Raw genomic sequence first — 21,746 nt, forward strand, 5'->3', positions numbered from 1 at the left:
ATTTACAGTCGGTCCCGTGGCAGTGACACTGTTTTGAGACACAGCTGTTGCACAGTTACCACTGTCCTCTACATCAGCCATTCTGTATGTACTGTTCTGCAGCTGTGCTGTCACTAAAACTTGGAGCGTAAACAAAGGAAAGTTTAATGAAGTTCTATTCTATGACACAGAAAATGGCAGATTCAGTATTAAGTTACGGGGAATCGAGACGGCCAGATGCAGACTCGAACTGTCATCCTCACTGCGGGTCCAGTGTGCTAACTGTTGCATCAGCTCACTCGGTTTACAGTTCTGCCAATGAATAAGACCGGGTGCTGAAGAATCGTAGCTTTCAGCAAACGTACTGGTCAGATTCACACAGAGAGGGGCAATAAATTATTATAACAACAGCGTGTGTGCAGACGCAGATTCTTGACCGATCTCAGAAGCAAAGTACCAGGTTTGCTTTATTATCAATGCACAGGCAGCAATTTTGGGTGAGAAATTCAGAACCAAACAATTTACTGGATTAATTAACATGTGACATTCATTGTGTAAGGGAACTATTAATCGTACTCTTACTAGTGATCAGTAATGGCCACCTGCTTCCAGTAATTACTATCCTGTCAGTTATCCGTAAGGTTCCAGCTGGAGCACTTCGGTGCCGACGGTCGGGTAGTCCCCTATTACACTGGGCGTACTCGGGAGACACCGGAGAGGCGTCGGCAGATTACGAGTGGTCGAAGGAGACAGTCGGATGAAGTAGAGGGGCAGAAAATGTTAATATCCTTGAGGAAATATTAGTTAAGTTGAAATTATGACAAGAATTGTGAACAGAGGGTATGGTTGTCTACACGTGAAAGAAGTTTTGTGAGCCTGCGAGCGAAGCACGGAAATTTATAGCTAGTGAAAGACAACTGTGGAGTAATATGTGAGAAGCAGCCACTGGTGACACACGGCATTCCGAATGTGGTAAAGGTGACCATCAAATAGCTGGATAATGGAGGAAGTCATAACTTAATTACTTAGTTGTTCGGTTGTGGCTAGACAGAATGAGTGATGCGAGAATGTGAGACTGAGTAGGGACAATGTACTCATCGGAGTCCATGTGGAAGCAGGTGTACCCAGCAACAATATTTACTTTAAATAGTAAAGGGAACAGTGATCAGTTGAAAATAATGTTTATTACAAAGTCAGATTAAAACAGTTTTAATGTTTCAACTGACATTTACTGCATTTAGTGTATTTCATCACTAACTCGCATTTAAAGTTTATACAACTGTACCTATAATAATGTATGCATGTTACCTTATTGTGACTGATTCCTTATAGGTTTTTTAGCACTGAAGATAGCCACACAGTGAACCAAACCTGGATTCGCAATAAAACTTCTTTGCGACTCATTCTGTAACCTTTACTACTTCACGATAATCTATACTTGTTTCCAGGATAAATAAACTGTGTTAAAATTGAGTATTTTAGTATAGTCATTGATCACAGATCCTTATGCGCCTGGGGAGCAGAATGCAAATGACATAACACTCACAATAAAATTCAATCATCATCTCTTTCACTCATCCGATATCAAATGATATTGGGCGCACAATCATTAATACAATAGATATGAATCAATAGTCTCTCTCTCTCTCTCTCTCTCTCTCTCTCTGTGTGTGTGTGTGTGTGTGTGTGTGTGTGTGTGTGTGTGTGTGTGTGTGTGTGTGTGTGTGTGTGTGTGTGCACATGCGCGTGTTTGTGGTCAGATCATTTTTCCATATTTAGCAAACCCAAAACACACACGAAGATTACTGTAGAAGTAAAAGGATTGCAGAGTGTCGATAAAGACAACAAGTAAGAATTTCAGCTAGCACACAGTTGCCACAAAAGAAATTGCCAAGAGGCATGGTTAATTGTATCAAAGTATAATTTGATTGAGAAATGAGACAGAATTGCTGCCCAAGAGGCAAAATATGTACTACTACTACTGACAGCTCACGCAAAAATAAGTGAGATACATTTTGTAGCTTATGTGCATGTAATCTACCAATTCTGTCTTATAATTTGTAAGAGTTTTCCCAGACGAATTTTTTGTTGACACACTTAACTGCCTCTCTGGCATCTTTCATTTTGTCTGTGTGTTATCTACAATTCTTGCCTGTGATTGCTTTTGTCACTCGGCAATTCTATTACATCTTCACTAATCTTATTTCCTGATAAAAGGCCATTTCCCCGTATTTAGCAAACTTTGGGGGGGGGCGGAGGGGGGGGGGGATAGGAGGGAGGGAGGGAGGGGGGGGAGAGAGAGAGGTGGGGGGGTGATGAAAATCTAACGATTATGGATGATTCGAACACGGTTCTGGGGGGAGGAAGAGAAGAAAGGACTGAGGGAGAAATGGGCTTGGCCGTAGGAACAAGACACAGGAGAGAATAATTGAGTTTTGCAATAAATTTCAGATGGTACTAGCGAATACTTTGTTCAGGAATCACAAGAGGAGTAAATATACCTGTAATCTAATTGGAATCTTCCCATATCTTCAGACCTTCTCCGTCATGGTCAGAAAGAGATTCCGAAATAAGATATTTGATTGTAACACATACCCAGGAGCAGATAGCCTTAGTACACAATTTAGTAATTATGAAGAGCAGGCTGAAGTTTAAGAGAGTAATCAGGAGGAATTAGTGCACAAGAAAGTGGGATACAGAAGTACTAACGAAGGAAGAGAGATGCTTGAAGTTCTCTGAGGCTATAGATACTCTGATAGTGAACAGCTCAGTACGTAGTTTCATTGAAGAGCAGCAGACAAATCTAAAAGGGGCAATCACAGTAGTTGGAAAGAAATAGGTACAAGAAAGGTAACTGCAAAGATTGGTTGTTTGGTTGGATGCTCAAAGTAACCAAACTACTACATTGTCAGTCTCGTTGTCCTCGAACAGACAGGTCTCTATGACTGTCTATCAGAGATAGACTACCAGGCATAACCGAGGGGAGGAAAACCCAAAAGTCTATCAATGTCAGCAAAGCTGAGGCAAAACTGCAAAGAAACCGTGGGTAACAGATCAAAACAATGAGGAACTTCAAAAATGTTCAGGGAAATTCTGAAATATAGTAAACAAGAGGAGCATGGCAGCAAAGGTAAAATGGCTGCAGGAAAACATACGGAGAAATGGAAAAAGCAATGCTTTCTATATGTTGAGTCAGCTCTTCCAACAAAGACAAAACACTTGGTGAAATTAAAAGCTTGTGTGTTAACAGTAACAGTGCAATGGGAATTCCACTGTTAAATGCAGAGGAAAGGTCCGATAGGTGGAAACAGTTCATTTAAGGCCTCTACGAGGGGGAGGCATTGCATGACGACACGATAGAAGAAGAAATTGGAATCAAGATGAACCATGTAGAGGATCCTAGAGAATTTTAAAGATCTCTGGAAAATTAAAGATAAACGAGGCAAAAGGAATAGGTAACATTTCAATGGAATTTCTACATTCATTGAGGGAAGATGCGAAAAAAATGACTATTCAAGTTGGTATGTTGCCAGTCTCATATATTCTACTTACTATCAGAATTTCGGAAATGTATCATCCACACAATTCTGAAGATAGCAAGTTGGAATGTAAATGAGCTGATAGTACGAATTTGATAAGACAATTCTTAAGCTAACATTTCAGGAACAAATTAATGATATTAAACAGTTCAGTTAGAAATTGCAATATGAATTTACTTCATCACCAAGGAAACTTGCATTGATCAGTCTCACGGTAACCATCACGATGTGGAATGTGTCAAATGCGTAAGAAACGCACACTCAATTTAAGTACTTTTTCTTTTCTTTCTTTTTTTTAAGCTAAAATTTTTATTACCTACCCCATTCCCTTAAATAACACAAAATGCATATATTATACCTATAGATTTATTTATTCCTATTCAAGAATTCATCTACGGTATAGGAGGAGACGTCAAGGAGATATGATTTCAATTTATTTTTTAAACTATTGCTGCTGTCTGTCAGACATTTTATTTCATCTGGTAATTTATCGAAAAGTTTTACAGCAGCATATTTTACCCCTTTCCGTGCGAAAGACAGGTTAAGTAGAGGATAGTGTAAGTCTATCTTCCTTCTGCTACTATAATCATGAATGTCACTGTTGTTTTTAAACTGGTCCATGCTGTTGAGAAGAAATTTCATTACTGAGTAGATGTACTGCAAGGCTGTTGTAAGATACCTAAAATTTAACAAATGACTACATGATGTGCGACTCTGAGACCCCACACATTATTCTAAACATTTTCCTTTGACCTGTGAATATTTTTTGCCTAGGTGTTGAGTTATGTAAAAAAACTATTCTGTATGACATCAGGATGTGAAAGTATGCAAAGTACGTTAGCTTACTAATTTCTATAACATAAAAATTGTCAGTTATTCTGATTGCAAAAGTTGCTGAACCTAGTAACTTCAGGAGATCCAAGATTTGAATTCTCCAATGAAGATCCTCCTCTATATATACACCAAAAATGTTAGTATGCTCTATCCTGGATACTGCCTTCTGTTTATGTGAAATATTTATTGAAGAAAATTGGATGTACTGTGTTTTTTCAAAGTTCAGGGCAAGCCAATTCACAGAAAACCAAAGACATTATTTGTGACATTTTCTGTTGGAATTTCTTTTACTGCATTAATAACCTAATGTAATTTCATCCCAGTCAGATGAAGTGGAAACTTCCTTAAACCATATAAAAAACTTTTTGCTTCCTGTTCTGCAGATATGACTTATACCACTCATATGCTGTTCCATTTATACCATAGAATTGTAATTTCTGTAACATAATGTCATAGTTCACACAGTCAAATACTTGGGATAAGTCACAGAAAATTCCTGTTGGTGTGTGCATGTTTGTGTTTGTTTGTGTGTCTATCAACCTGCCAGCGCTTTCGTTTGGTAAGTCACATCTTCTTTGTTTACACTTTCCACCTTCTAATACCATGTCACCCTCACAACACCCCCACAACGACCCCATTAAGTTTTATTTACATTCCCTCCGCAAACATGCCTTCGCCCTAGCCAGATTACGCTCCCATACTTTATTTTCTCAGGCTTGTCTGACATTTGGCATTACCCCCCCCCAAAGGCCTCACACTCAAAGTTCCCATCTCTGGCTGCAACCCTTCTTTCCATCAGTCCCTATACCAGTTCCAAACTGAACAATCCATTGCCCTCACCCACCTAATCCTTCACCTACACATCAACTCAGCCAATGAACACACCCATCAACTTCTATCCTTAATAAAAGTCCTTAATCTTTCCTCTCCCACATCCACACCGGCTGTTCAGAGCATCCTCCTACAGGCCAACCGCAAATTAGAACAGCATACCACCCTCCACCTCAAAAAACTATCCAATCTCCTGGTTTCCCACCTCCGGAAAGGCAACTCACTCAACCTTCACAACCTTGCCAACAAACCTCAACCTCCTCTCATTGCACACAAACCCAGTCTCTCCCATCTACTCAATCTCCCACTTCCAGCTCCACTCCCTCCAAAACCTCAAAATTCCAATCAACACAATCTGGAACCACAACACCCTAATTCAGTAGTTAACCTTTCCTCCAAACCTCTCTCCCAATCCGAAAACTCTGTCCTATCCAAAGGCCTCACCTTCAGCCCCACTCCCAGATTCAACCAAACAGCCCTCGTCAAAGATTTACTGTCCTACACTCGTACTCTCTGCTGGAAATATCACTTTGCCACGAAGAAAAATGATCCTAATCCTACTCCTACTGATCCAACTCCCCAAGACACTATCCAAATTGAACCCTGCCTGGAACAGTTCCATCCTCCGTCACAGCGGGACCCACCTCCTCTTCCTCAAAATCACCCTCTCCAAACCTTCCAGGAATTTCTGACTTCCAGCCTTGCCTCTCAATCCTTCTTAAAAAACCTTAATCCTACTCCCAACATCACCACTGCTGAAGCCCAAGCTATCAGTGATCTGAAGGCTGACCGATCCATCGTCATTCTTCCGGCGGACAAGGGTTCCACAGCGGTGGTACTTGATCGTCGGGAGTATGTGGCTGAGGGACTGCGTCAGCTTTCAGACAACACCACATACAAAGTTTGCCAAGGTAATCCCATTCCTGATGTCCAGGCGGAGCTTCAAGGAATCCTCAGAACCCTAGGCCCCCTACAAAACCTTTCACCTGACTCCATTAACCTCCTGACCCCACCGACACCCGCGCCCACACCTTCTACCTTCTTCCTAAAATTCACAAACCCAATCATCCCAGCCGCCCCATTGTAGCTGGTTACCAAGCCCCCACAGAACGTATCTCTGCCTACATAGATCAACACCTTCAACCCATTACATGCAGTCTCCCATCCTTCATCAAAGACACCAACCACTTTCTCGAACGCCTGGAATCCTTACCCAATCTGTTACCCCCGGAAACCATCCTTGTTACCATTGATGCCATTCCCTTATACACAAATATTCCGCACGTCCAGGGCCTCGCTGCGATGGAGCACTTCCTTTCACGCCGATCACCTGCCACCCTACCTAAAACCTCTTTCCTCATTACCTTAGCCAGCTTCATCCTGACCCACAACTTCCTCACTTTTGAAGGCCAGACATACCAACAATTAAAGGGAACAGCCATGGGTACCAGGATGGCCCCCTTGTATGCCAACCTATTCATGGGTCGCTTAGAGGAAGCCTTCTTGGTTACCCAGGCCTGCCAACCCAAAGTTTGGTACAGATTTATTGATGTCATCTTCATGATCTGGACTCACAGTGAAGAACTCCAGAATTTCCTCTCCAACCTCAACTCCTTTGGTTCCATCACATTCACCTGGTCCTACTCCAAATCCCATGCCACTTTCCTTGACGTTGACCTCCATCTGTCCAATGGCCAGCTTCACACGTCAGTCCACATCAAACCCACCAACAAGCAACAGTACCTCCATTATGACAGCTGCCACCCATTCCACATCAAACGGTCCCTTCCCTACACCCTAGGTCTTCGTGGCAAACGAATCTGCTCCAGTCCGGAATCCCTGAACCATTACACCAACAACCTGAAACAGTTTTCGCATCCCGCAACTACCCTCCCGACCTGGTACAGAAGCAAATAACCAGAACCACTTCCTCATCCCCTCAAACCCAGAACCTCCCACAGAAGAACCACAAAAGTGCCCCACTGGTGACAGGATACTTTCCGAGACTGGATCAGACTCTGAATGTGGCTCTCCAGCAGGGATACGACTTCCTCAAATCCTGCCCTGAAATGAGATCCATCCTTGATGAAATCCTCCCCACTCCACCAAGAGTGTCTTTCCGCCGTCCACCTAACCTTTGTAACCTCTCAGTTCATCCCTATGAAATCCCCAAACCACCTTCCCTACCCTCTGGCTCCTACCCTTGTAACCGCCCCCGGTGTAAAACCTGTCCCGTGCACCCTCCCACCACCACCTACTCCAGTCCTGTAACCCGGAAGGTGTACACGATCAAAGGCAGAGCCACGTGTGAAAGCACCCACGTGATTTACCAATTGACCTGCCTACACTGTGAAGCTTTCTATGTGGGAATGACCAGCAACAAACTGTCCATTCGCACGAATGGACACAGGCAGACAGTGTTTGTTGGTAATGAGGATCACCCTGTGGCTAAACATGCCTTGGTGCACGGCCAGCACATCTTGGCACAGTGTTACACCGTCCGGGTTATCTGGATACTTCCCACTAACACCAACCTATCCGAACTCCGGACATGGGAACTTGCCCTCCAGTATATCCTCTCTTCCCGTTATCCGCCAGGCCTCAACCTCCGCTAATTTCAAGTTGCCGCCGCTCATACCCCACCTGTCTTTCAACAACATCTTTGCCTCTGTACTTCTGCCTCGACTGACGTCTCTGCCGAATCTCTTTGCCTTTACAAATGTCTGCTTGTGTCTGTGTATGTGTATGTGTGTGGTTGGATATGGGTGTGTGGGCGAGTGTATACCTGTCCTTTTTTCCCCCTAAGGTAAGTCTTTCCGCTCCTGGGATTGGAATGACTCCTTACCCTTTCCCTTAAAACCCACATCCTTTCGTCTTTCCCTCTCCTTCCCTCTTTCCTGATGAAGCAACCGTTTGTTGCGAAAGCTTGAATTTTGTGTGTATGTTTGTGTGTCTATCGACCTGCCAGCACTTTCGTTCGGTAAGTCACATCATCTATATATACACTCGATGTGGGAAGGAAACAAAGAAATGGCTGACCAAGTTTTACTCATGCATACTAACATCGGGCTGCCTGCCAAAAGCTTTTAAAATTACAAAAATAATTGTTGTGCTGAAACCAAACAAACCATCAGATAAAGCGAAAAGTTACAGCCCTATCGCTCTTCTCAGCTGCTGCTACGAACTTCTGGAACGGCTACTCCTCGACAGGCTCGGCCCATGAATACTAGAAGTCATCCCACCAAAGCAGGCAGGTTTCAGACCCAACAGGAGCTGCATAGACCAGGTTCCAAATCTAACGACGTATATTGAAGCAATTTTTTTTACAAAAAAAAAAAAGACTGCGGTAGCTTTCATAGACCTAACAGTTGCCTATGACACTGTATGGAAGGAAGGACTTCTACACAAACTGATAAAAGTAATCCCCTGCCATATGACACACGCCATATGACACTGAGACTTATCGACAACGTGCTTTCGGATAGATACTTCCAGGTGATACAGGGTAATGACATAAGCAGACAGAGGAAGCTGAACAATGGACTGCCTCAAGGATCAGTTTTAGCACCAATGCTCTTTAATCTTTACACCTCTGACCTGCCTGAAACCATCTCAAGGAAGTTCAGCTATGCTGATGATATGGCCCTAGCTATCCAAGGCAAGCAGTTTGAAGACACTGAAAACATCCTCACAACTGACCTAAACAAAATGCATGAGTATTTCACCAAATGGAGGCTAATACCAAATCCCACCAAGACTGAAGTCAGCTGTTTTCATTTGAAGAACTGGATGGCGGGATATGAGCAGAAGGTTCATGTGAATAACAGTCAACTGTGATATCAGCCATATCCAAAGTACCTGGGAGTCACTCTAGACAGAACATTATCCCCCCCTGAGAAGACAGGAAGCTCTGATGAAGGAATACACAAAGATAATGAATAACCCCATACTTCCTATCCACGAAGATGTCCCAACTTTGGAAAGAACACGACTCCACTCCAGGAATCCCCCTTTAAGACTGGCCCAACAACCGTCAGCTGCCAACTTCAGCACGGATACTAAATGGCACGAGAGCTGGAGTGATAGTACCTCCCCTGACAACTGTGAACTTATCTGTCCATCAGAGAAACCTAAGGGCTTTGAACTTCCACGACAGCTATGGAAAAGCCTACACAGAATCCGAACAGGACACTGACTATGTGCACACAATCTACACAAGTGGGGAAAGCTTCCCAGCCCTGGCTGTGACTGTGGGGCACCTAATCAAACAATACAGCACATCGCCCAGGACTGTGAATTAACAGCCTACCAGGGCAGTCGGGCTGACTTCTTCAACGCCACACCGCCCTGCCTCGAATGGATCGCCAATTTGGGCGTCAGAATTTGAAGACTTGTGTAACGCAAAATATCTGTTGTGATATTACTTTTTATTATGTTTATGTATTATATTTTATCTGAATATGTATCCTTCACCTATGTATTTTATAGTGTATTTTATCATATAATTTCATAATGTAATAAGTGTAAACCATGTGTGTAGCGCCATACGCTAAATAAATAAATAGTAATACTTCTAGTTCATTTTTTCTATCAGAATTGCTTAGGAACTTTACACCGAGATCATCATAGATTAATAGCTTCTCCTTTTTGTCTGACAGACAGCATAATATGGAGTAAAACTTTTTTATGAATAGCTCCCAATCTCCTAATGGAGACCTGTACACTGTTGCTAATATCAAAACTACATTATCTGGCCATAGCTCACACGAACAAACTGCGAAGCGCTGATTGACTCAAAATTTGCTTACTTTTACAGTTTTGTATTTATACTCTTGTTTTGTGTAGAAGGCAACTCCTCCTTTATCCATGCTACAAGTGTAACATGCTAAATCAAGCCCATTTATAGTGACACTTTTCATCCACAGAGTTACATGGTATTCAGATAAACAAAGTGTATCAATGTCACTCTTATTTTTGAGATAATCTAAACACACTAACAGCTCATCTACTTTAAACGGAGACTGCCCTTAGCTCTATCCCTATTTATTGTATCGAAGTGGAACTATTACTTCTGATAGTGCATAGAAGATATGACACTGCGATATAAGAACATGAGCAGTAATTTTTTTTTCACAACTTACCCAACAATTTTAGAAATTCTGATGGACTATTATCTATTGTTTTCGCATTATTTGATGTTAAGTTCTTTTATTATTCCTATATGTTTATACATGGCATATATCTGAATGAGTCAGTCAAGCAGATAGTTCACGTTGCCTTACTTGCATAAGTTGGTCTACAGCAGATGTCATCTTAAATCAGCTGCATCACGAATGCAAGTCTTCAGCAATGTGGAACAAATTAATTTTCACATTAGCACTAGTTCTTAGAAGCCAGCTGATGTTCCACCTGCTTGTTAATGTACTCAAACTGACAATTATGGTAATTACTTATAGAGTAATCAATATATATACATATCTTAAAAGAAAAGCAACTATGTTCTACACTGAGTCAGATATGAGGAGGAGCACTGGTTTCTGTTTTTGTCTGATACTTCAAACAAAGCATTTCTAACTTTACACCGACCACTATTAGCTGCTGTATACTGACAAAATCATTCAGAATTAACAGTTTTTTATTAAACTGATCCTAAGCCTACTATCTCTGAGTCCTGTTATTCAGATATATTGTGGAATGGGTGGCTAAGGGGAGGAATTTGTGACTGCACAAAGAGATGAGACTGTTCACCGTCCCGAGAGCCTCGAAAGTGTGCTTCGTGAGACAAGCTCGGTACAGGAGTCCATTTTGTTCGGTACTGCCTCTTCATTTGTTGCCACAACACGGTATCGATTAGTTGATTTTGTCATTGTCGTACACACAGTTCAGTTAAATCATCATAGTTCCTAGTCTGAACTAATATTTGTATAAATAGTGATTGTGTCTGTGTTATAGTCACATCCAAATCAATGACTTAATAAATTTTGACATGCTACAGAAATGAAATATTTTTTTAAATGTAATATAGTAAAAAATTAAAATTATTGTAACAAGTATACAAATATCTTACGATGAAAATCAATGTTTTTGTCAATACAGTTCACTTATATCTCTGTGTACATTAGTTGCAGTTTTGAAGAGCACTTTGTCTAGAATTTCTGCAATCGATATGGAGTTATGAAAGTTGCATACTGAGGTTTGCGAGTGTTGGACATTGTGTCACTGAGACTAATTTCTTCACTTTTTGTTACACTTTATTTTACATTTTTTTAATGAAAATGGAAGATGAATTTCGTGCGTAAAATGATCAGATTCACTAGTACCACTTGTAGCAAAGCAAAATTTAAATGAAGCCTGTACAAAATTGATTTTGACAAAATTGCACTATAAAATTTTCAATGATCCAAGATACAAATAACAGGAAGTACAACATATTTTGATACACTGGAATATACTCAATATTTTGGCGTAAGGCTGTAATGCGTGAGCCCAAGATTTACCAATTGTCGTAAAGAACACATACTTTCTGTGTACATCTTGATACACAGGTAATTTCACTATAGTACAAATTGGATAGATCAATTTATGACCATGTTCTCATTTTCAAACATTCAAGTTTGTGTGCCAATAAGAACAATAATCAATGGACAGTAATTCAACACAAACTTAATAAATGATGTAATTGTTTGTAATTACAAACTTGTTTACATTATGAATAATCGTCCATTGTATAAAATAGCTAAGATTTAAGATTAGAGTTTATATTATTGCAGACAGGTGTAATATTAATTTACTTTCAATGCAAACTTACATATATTCAACATCAACTATTAAAAAATCTTCACCCATAAAATATAATATAGAAAAACTCTGTATTTTACAAAACTATTTATGTAAGATATTTACTGCTGACAGTATGCACAGCAGAAGACACAGACATAATTTTCTACACTTTTCTTCATTTGAATTACGTAATATATTCCTTGTAACAATACTGCAAGTACAAGGCACATCTGAAAAGTGAACTGCCTAAGAACATAAAGAAAACATCAACCACTGGCCGTTAAAGCAATCACCATTGGCCGTAACACACTTCTGACATCACTTGTAAAGCTGTGGGAAAGACAAATTACACAAGGAGCATTTGCTCACAGTTTCCAAGAGCCTACAAATCAATGTCAGAAGTAGTCGCTGACAATGCACTGTAGGCACTTGTTGTTGGATATCTGCAATGTCTGTGAACTGTAAGCATTTCAGGGATAAATTAAGGCAGGGAAACAGAAAATCTGCCAGAACCAAATCTGTAGAATAAGGAGTGTGTCGAAGAAGAATTGTCTTGTGCAGGGCGAGAAAGTTGAGTTTGTGGATCGCAGTGTGTGGACGGATGTTGCTGTGGAGCAAATTCCACTGTTCCCTCTAGTTAGTTCTGGTCGAGTCTCCCAGTTGCATTGCAGCAGCTGTTTCAAAACTACCTCACAAACTTCCATCACAAAATCCCACCCGAGGGTCGAAATGTCAAAGTGAGTTGAGTCTTTGCTGCCAAAAAAGGCAATCAATGTCTTTTTCTCAGATTGTACCAGCTGACTTTTTTGGGAGGCAAAGAAGAAGCTGAATACCGTGCAACACACTGTCACTCGGTCCCCAGATCACATTTGCAGCACCAGGTTTCACTTCCTCTGATGACATTTTCCAAAAGCTGGCACGTTGAGGAAACTGCCAGATATTTCCATCTGAGTTTGCGTCTGCTCGTCTGTCAGCGTGTTTTCAGTACCTGGAACTGCACATGTTGACAGCTAACCCAAGCACGACTCATCATCAACCCTTGCTTTCTGTCTCTAAAGTATTTAAACTATCCATTCTCCCCTCCCCCCCCCCCCCTCTCTCTCTCTCTCTCTCTCTCTCACACACACACACACACACACACACACACACACACACACACACACACACACACTTTATTACTCTTTGCTTTAATATTGTACACTTGCAATAACATTCAATGTCTCTCTGCACCTATTTTCCCTACTTAGCAGCAAAACTTTATGTTGACTCATTGCTCCATTTTCCAATGACGCGATTTCTCACACTGACTATGTTAGCTCCGTCTCACCACTACTTCAATTCAGTGATTTGTGTGATAGGGCAAAAAGTACCCTCTATCTCTCAGGTGGAAGTGTGGGTACCTAGCTTCAACCAGCACAGTTTTTAACATATGGGACAATGCACCAGATGTTTCAGCTGCACTTTCTAATGTGCACTGTCAAGATTTTATAAAAGCAATAACAAACTCAGTACGGTTACGGCTCAGATATGATACACCCTTGTTTTACAAGCACATTGGTGCCAGCAGCAGGATACTGTTCCAAAATGGGGTCTATTTCTTGCAGGACGGCGAAACTGGTGCGACACTGGTGGGAATACCCAACAATCAGTACTATACTGGCATAATACGTCTCGGAATCTCGACACAAAAAGAAAGATTGGAAGCATTAATTTCGGAATGACTTTCATATTTTACTCACAGTACGATTTCAGTGCGAAATCGTAGTTTGTGTGAAGGGGCAAGTTGTACATCACCTTCCTTACAGTGTCTTTCTTGTATCCAAAGCCCGAGATAAATAACTGAATAATTCACTGTAACAGCATTATTCTTCACGGCACAATGACAATGCTAAGAGTAGTTGCGTATATTCGCACACATTCTTACGAGCAACCGAGGCCACTACTACAGCCGTGTGACTGGAGGGGTTTGTCACTCTAGAAATTGTACCGACTAAAAAGTGTTTCACGTTTCACATATGTGTACTGTTTCTCCAAGTGCAGAAGCATATGACAGCACAAGACAGAAGGAAAAAGCAAATAACTGCAGCATGCAGCCTACTTGTTTGCTTGCTGAGCCACAAGCACAATTGCACGATATTTCAAAAATAGTTCAATAGCTGATCAGATTACTATGATTATCGCAACCTTTGAAACTATTTATGATGCCCTACTGAGTGATTCTTACAAGGTCTGATCGAAAAGGAGGGGGGGGGGGGGGGGGGGGGGTGTAAACCTGGTCCTCTGGTACACACAATTTTTGCAGGATTCTTCACAAAAGTATGTACAACAACGAAGCTATTAATAAAATGTTCATACTGAAAAACATCATGTTTCTGTCAACCTAACACCCCTCAACCTTCTATTTTTAATAATTGCACAATTTCTGTATACAGGTCTGTCAAGTACATCATTTTTAGCAGTATTTTAGATTAATAGTATGAAAATTACACAGTTCTTGCTGCTGGAGATTGTGATGCATACCATTAATAATTTCACGTAACATGATTTCCCGATTCCTTAAGTTCATCACCATGCAAAACTAAAATTCAAAACTGAACCTTCAGAACCACCCACCTAAGTGATGTTTTTAGCATGATTTACACTCAAGTAATCTGTTTCTATAAATATTCTGTATTTTGAAGGATATCAGTTAAATACAATCCAATTTTGGGACACAGCCTTCAGAAATATGGCACTATAAAAGACTGGGCAATTACAATAACACCACATCCCAAATTTTTCAGTGTTTTTGGGTTTCCCATACACTGCATTTTAGGAGATATAACAAATTTTAATTTCTTTTTCTGATAATTAAAGGGCTGAAAGCTATAATTGCGAGAGTCTCTGTGTTGTGCCTATCTGAGAATCTGCATCACTGCTATATGGTGAGTATCAACTTTTTTTCTCATAATATTGTTACATTCCATCCCGGATTTTCCACTGTTTGAGTATTGAACGGTGTAATGTTGTGTGGTGCATATGAATAATGTGGCATGAAGATAAGGGCAGGCAAGCTTGTGCACGTATTTCAAATCACTATCCACAAAGCAATGCCATCAAGTCAACAAAAACTAATTTATTGACCAGGATGCAATAATGCAAAGAAATAGAATCCTTCTACATCACGCTGCATCTACATGCCTGCCCTGCATTTCACACTTAAGTGCCCGGCACAGGGTTCATCGAATCACTTTCACGCTATTTCTCTACCGTTCCATTCTCTAACAGAACTACGGAAAAACTAATGCTTAAATTAAGAGATAATGGAGCTCATACAGAAAAATTAATCATGTCTCCCTACGTAGGTAGGTGTCAATAAAATTTTTTCATATTTGGGAGATAGAGGTAGTGACCGAAATTTTGTAAAAAGATCTCACCACAATGAAAAACATCTTTGTTTTCATGACTGTCATTGTTATGACAAATGAGCAGGGGTGGCCCTCTTTCACCCCTATTTCAAGATAACACAAAACGAGCTGCCCTTCTTTGAACTTTTGCGAATCTTCTGTCAATCTTACCCGGTAAGCAGACACTTTTTGTATTGTGCTGGTATCTTGTCAAAATTACTTAGTACTCGGTTTTAATCTTCCGATGACTTCATTTATACATTTTAGCCAGTGAGATTTCCAATCGTAACACACACAGTGGAAGGACATCCTTTAGGGTAAGCATAACAGCCACTGTCACAGTCATAGGTCTCGAAACTGTGTCCTTTTGAGAGAGCCTTCAGCTGCGTACGAAGAAACTCAGCCGGAGCCATGTCTGGACTGTAGGGAGGTAGAGGCAGCGTTGCCACGCCTCTTTTACCAGACAATCACTCAACAAGGAGGCAGTGTGGCTGGATGCACTGTTGATGAAGTTTCCATACTTTCTTTTTCAAATGCTCAGTTACAATACCTCAGACACGGATTGGCTGTACGTCATCAGCTCAGACTCTGCAAACACTCGTTCTGTGGTTTGTGCTAAAAAATTCTCACACGGGTCGCACTTTCTTCACCTTTCGACATTGAAGGGCGTGAACAGTGACAGTGGACTGCCCAAGAATCATCCAGATTTTTTTGCTTACCCCTGTTTAAGTGAGTATTGCATCATAGCTGGAATTGCCTGCCAAACTCGATTTGTGAAGGGCAGGAATGGCCAAGAACTTTGCACAAATGCAGATAGTTCTGCACATCTGCATCATTCAGTTTGTCATGTAACTGGGAATACCGAGAAACACTGAGTTTCGTAGCTGAAAAAGCCTTTCGCACATATTTTGATCGAAATAATGGTATCACATTAGCAACCTCATTATGAAGATGATGAAACACTTCCTGAGGATAGCTTCATAGAACTCCCGGATAGTTTTGACACGAAAGAATTTGATCTGCAGTTTAATTTCCACTTAAAAGACAATCAATTTCATCTGCACAAGCAAAGTGGTGCTGTCCCCTGATACAGCTCAAAACGTGAGAGTGGCAGTCTCCTGAAAATATTTAGAAAACCATTCCTGTAATTCTTACAATGCGACAATGAATTCCTCAAAATTTTCATTTTTCTTACCACCAACGAGCTCAAGGAAATGGACAGTGTTCCTCGCCAGGCTTCTCCCCTAGCAAAGTACTACAGAGGGTAGTGTGCAGTCATATCCACTTACAATGCGAGATACGCAATTCATTCCGGGTGTTGTTGTTTTCATTCCTGGTTTCCTTTTTCCTTGATAAATCTAAGAATAGTGTGTTTTAAATAAAAAAAATACTTCCAGAAGTGTCACTCGAATTAACCAACATACTTCACGTATTACTGCAAAGTCTCAAAACTCTTTATTCAACTCCATCAAACATTGTTGAAATTTATGGTGTAATAATGCATGCTACTTGAGAAAATTTACTATTTGTACCACCCGTTCCATCATCTACTCGTTGCCTGCAAACGTAGGACAAAGTATTTATCACCGTACAGATCACCGACTCCCTCACAAACGGTTTGGCGACAGTTGCAGCCGTGTGCTCTTTCTCCATCACATAACTCTTTAAATTCTTTATGCACAGCATAGTAAATATTGTAGTACAATAGTACCTGTCAATTGTGCATCTGCAGAGTAGGTACTGAGAATTCTCGTATTCTCTCCAAAAAAAGAGACAACTATGATTGGACCTCCGAGCTTCCTTTAAATTGTAAGCAAATAGCAGAAGGTAAACAGCAATGACCTGCAACTGTGACGAAACAAAGAAAGTTGTGCCAACCCGAAAAATGCCAAACAAAAATCCAGAAGGAACAGTGCCGCTTAGCACTACCGAGTGAAACGTCACACTGTACACAGTAGTTCCGAGAAAGAAAGAGCAACGCCGAGACGTAGCCTGGACCGCACCGCGTGCAGCACATTGTGTACGGTGAAGTTCTACGTGCCGTGGCCAACCCTGATGTGGGACACACCTAAACACTCCGCGAGCTGAGGAAATTGTGGTCAGTCACACTGGGGAGCTAACGACTCGCACCGACTAGCGTAGTCATGTACACCACACTGTGCCCGATATGTGAGCAGAACAGAACCGGCGACATTGTTCTCCAGACAGACCTTGTAGTGCCTGGCATCATCACTGTGTGCATGTTGAGTGAATCAACAGTTCGGATGAAGTTATTACTCAATTTAAGTATTTCCAATCAACGTCAAAACTGTAAACGATCCAGTATCCCAATGTACCACAAATGCTGCTGTTTTGCACTTTTCAGTTCACAGTGTTAATTGTCCAAGGTGCAGAATTTGGTAATAAACACTACTGTTTTAGTACTGTCTTTGTGTATTTTATTTTCCGGAATGGCTTGCCCTCACCAGAGGTAAGAACACTTCATACCAATTGTGGTTATTGTCATATCACTGCACTAGGGATTTTTCTACTGCTCTTCACGACGTCAACTCGACAAAGATTTGCCGCTATTATTAGACTTGCATGACCTTTCTCTGTGATGCCTCCTGAGGGATCTAGCTTTATCGAAGGATTTCCCACAATCGACGCACTCGTACGCCTTCTTCTTCGCAACGTCGACTCTGACGAAAGAGTTGCCACACGACGCCATCTTTTGATGCCTCCGAAGATTATCACGTCGCTTGTACGTGTTTCCACAACCGACACATGCGTACAACTTTTTTTTCACATGAATGACTCCGTGTTTTCTGAAGGCAGTAATGCGGCAGAAAATTTCCCCACAATAGCTACATTCGTACGGAGTCGTAAGCTCGAAGGGTCGTACGAAAGATTTGCCACAATTAATACACTGGTGTGACCTCCCTTCTGTTCGCATTACTACGAGTTGCTTTAGGAGATCATCAAATTCGAAAGATTTGTTGCAGTCGTCACACTTCGGTAACATTTCCGCAACACTGAGTTGCCTATGTTTCCGAAGACCAGCAGCGCGAGAGAAAGTCTCGCCACAATTGCCACACACGTGCGGCCTCTCCCCCGTGTGGATTCTCTTGTGTTCCCTTAGCGTAACGGCCCTAATAAAAGTTGCGCTGCACACGTTGCACTCGAACGGCCTGTCCCCAGAATGCTGCCTTCTGTGTTCCACAAGACTGTAAGGTCGCATGAAAGAAACACCGCAATCGTCGCACTCGTACGGCTTCTCTCCGACGTGAATTCTAGTATGATGTAAGAGGTAACCACGTAATTTGAAAGTTTTACCACAGTCCCCACACCTATACGGTCTCACTTCACTATGTACTAGTCTGTGTTTCAGAAGAGTGTCACTTCGCTTGAAAGATCTGCCACATTCGTTGCACGTGAACTGTGTGGATTCGGAATGTGTTCTTCTGTGTTTCTGAAGATAGCGAGCTTGTGTGAAATGCTTACCACAATCGACGCAGTGAAACTGTTTCTTCTGCGTATGAATTAATTCGTGCCGCTTCAGGCACGAAGGGTCGGAAAGAATTTTGTGGCAGAAGGAACATACAGACGGCCGTTGCCGTTTCCGTTTCCGAGCTGACGAATTTTGACCCGGTTCGAAAGCAGATTGGGGTGATTTTCCACAGTCGCCGTTACGGTGCTTTTGTTTCGATTTTTCTGTCTGTGTATTACGTCCAGTACAGGTGGAGGGTTGTCGTGCTCTGTTACAAACCTTTTCCTCGATGCCATCCACAGTAGGGGCGAGTGAGTTGCCCGGTGAAATTCTGCGCGTGCCGGAGAGCCTTCGATCTCCAGCGCTGTCGGCGACGCTGCACCCCGCCACTGCCGCGCACTCGCCTCGCTTCAGGTGCACGCGTAGGCTGCCTCCCGTGCGAAACACGTCTCCGCAGAGTCTACAGACGTGCGGTGGAGGTCGCACGCCACCGATGTGGACAAAGACGTGTCTTACGAGTCTATACTTTGACGAGAAAGTCGCGCTGCACGAACCGCAAGTGTAGCTGCCACAAGCAGAGTCTTCACCACCACCACTCCGGTTAACATCCGGCACTTGTAATGGGCCACTGCCATTCACAAACTGTCTATCCTCTGGTGTAGTACACTTCTGAGCTGGATGAGCGACAGCCTCACCACACACACCACTGCATTTTTTTAGGACATTCCACGTGGACCTGGAACACAGTGAGAAAGTAAATCCAACACTAATCTACATTAATACAGGAAAGTCCGGGCAGGATGTAAATAGTTCAGGAGTAAAAGACGTCAGTCACTAAATGGTAGAAACATTGAGTAGTTGACAGGTACACACAAAAGACAGTGAAAACTTTTAGAAGAAATCACTCCACAAACACACACACACACACACACACACACACACACACACACACACACCTTTCTTTTTTTTTTGCGCCTGTCGACGACTGAATGCTTCTGTTATTCGGCAAATAGTCTCTTTTCTGCTACACTATCTACTATCTACATTAGGGACTGAAATTTAATGCAAAGGAGCACGACATGATAGTGACAATGAAGAATAACTGGGGAGTAGCAACAGATATACATGTCACATGACAAGTGCTAAAGAAAATGAAGGTTTACCTGGTGAGCGTAATAAAAGAACAGAGAGAGTAAGCCAAGTGAAGAAATTCCTGTAGATTGTATGAAGCCCAATATGGAACAAGGCTATATCACCAAAATGCAACTGAACAGTAAACAGAGCAAATTTTACTGCAATACTTGTGCACACATCAGAAATGTGGATAATGGAGAAAAGGCGGGTGAGCTCAATGTGGGGCTGGGAGACGAAAGTTCACAGGAGAAGGTTAGGGCTTACAAGAATGGAAAGAGGAAGGAATGAAGCAGTGAAAGAGGAGACCACAGAGAAGACAAGATTAAGACAGTATGGGCACTTGAAGAATGCAACGTGGCAGTGTACTGAGGCAGGCCCACGAAACGACAGCAGGAGGCAGTCGGCCTAGAGGAACACCGAGGGACAGAAGGATCGCTGGGCGTGAAGGAGTGTGTGAAGAAGAGAGGAGAAAACTGGGGCAAAGTGGAGAAGGGAACATTGTGTAAGAGCAGAAAAGATGTAAAGGTCAACAGAACCAGCTGTAAAAGACCATAACTGTTCTACACAATGTTAAAAAAAAGGTTGCTTTGCACATTCAGAATTACACTGAAGCTTAATGCACACAATAATACACACATGAAAAACACTGAAATATTTTTTTAGTGTTTAATAGCATGATAACAACTATACACTTAGAAAAAAGCACATGTTACTTACTGTACAGGCAGGTGCAGATTCATTGTCAGGGGTCACACTTTGTTACAGCCCCCACACTCAGTGTTTATTCTGTCTACTACAGGTCTTTTTCCCCAATTTGGAAAATCTATCTTATTTTTTTAACTTTGTGTCCCGATGCACTTCACAACACTACAGTCGTCGAGGTAACCTAATGGAACGAACTCTCGTGTGCCATCTGGCTGAATCGTGTAAACTTTCTTCTGTGTGTTACTGTGTTTTAAATGTTGCAGACTTTATTCTCTGAGGTAGGATTTGGGGACCAGCTCACCATTTGCCTAAACGAGAGCGGGAAAGTGTCTAGAAATTGCAATTGAGCTTACTGGTGCAGCAGCCCACAGCTGCTAATCTGCTGGATGGATTGGAACTGGGTCTGGCGTACCTCCCCGTCTCACTACCTAGCACGCTGTATGTTACGGTACACGAGGAGGTCAGATGCCTATAATGATTATGACAATGATAAGAATAATTAATATGGATTGTAAGTCTGTCTCTTCCTGAACTAGTTTCAGCGACAATATCGCCAACATCAGAATCACCATTGTCATAAACATTACAAAACATCATTACATGTGTACTGTTTCATTACAAATATTGTATTGTGTGAATAGTTTTACAATACCTTATTTCCTTTAAGTCTATGTCAGTTGCCATTATTTCTGGCACATCTTCCCTGTTTTGTCACCATTTCTTTGGCACAAAGCAAATTATCTGCAACTGTATTAGCAGCTGTTACTAACAAATATGAAAAAGTGAACTTACGTATGTCAGCATTATAGTACTGGGATCGTGGTAGTGTTGTTGACATAGTTTTGGTGTGAATAGGTTATTATGTAACTTTTCTTATTATGTAATTTGTCATATACTCACGTTCAATTGCTATTAAACACAGAAAGACAACTTTTACACCGTGGTCATAATTCAAAACATTATGCCATCTTGCTGTTTGCATGTACCAAGCTGTAAAAGTTATGATTTTCTGCGTTAAAAAGCAGCTGCAAGACAAACGACAGTGACGAGTAAATGACAAATTAGTTAACAACCTAGTGCACACCAAAA

General features: G+C 41.6%; 1 protein-coding gene across 1 annotated transcript in view; it reads right to left on the reverse strand.

The window, feature by feature from the left end:
* The window catches only part of LOC126213359 (uncharacterized), a 189,382-nt gene that overhangs the window by 42,381 nt on the left and 125,255 nt on the right, over positions 1 to 21,746 (reverse strand). Inside the window, exon 10 of the mRNA XM_049941063.1 lies at positions 19,098 to 19,554. Within this exon, the coding sequence (XP_049797020.1) occupies positions 19,098 to 19,554 (457 nt within the window). The remainder of the gene's footprint in view (positions 1 to 19,097; positions 19,555 to 21,746) is intronic.

Source organism: Schistocerca nitens, chromosome 11 (assembly GCF_023898315.1).
Source record: "Schistocerca nitens isolate TAMUIC-IGC-003100 chromosome 11, iqSchNite1.1, whole genome shotgun sequence".
Taxonomy (NCBI): domain Eukaryota; kingdom Metazoa; phylum Arthropoda; class Insecta; order Orthoptera; family Acrididae; genus Schistocerca; species Schistocerca nitens.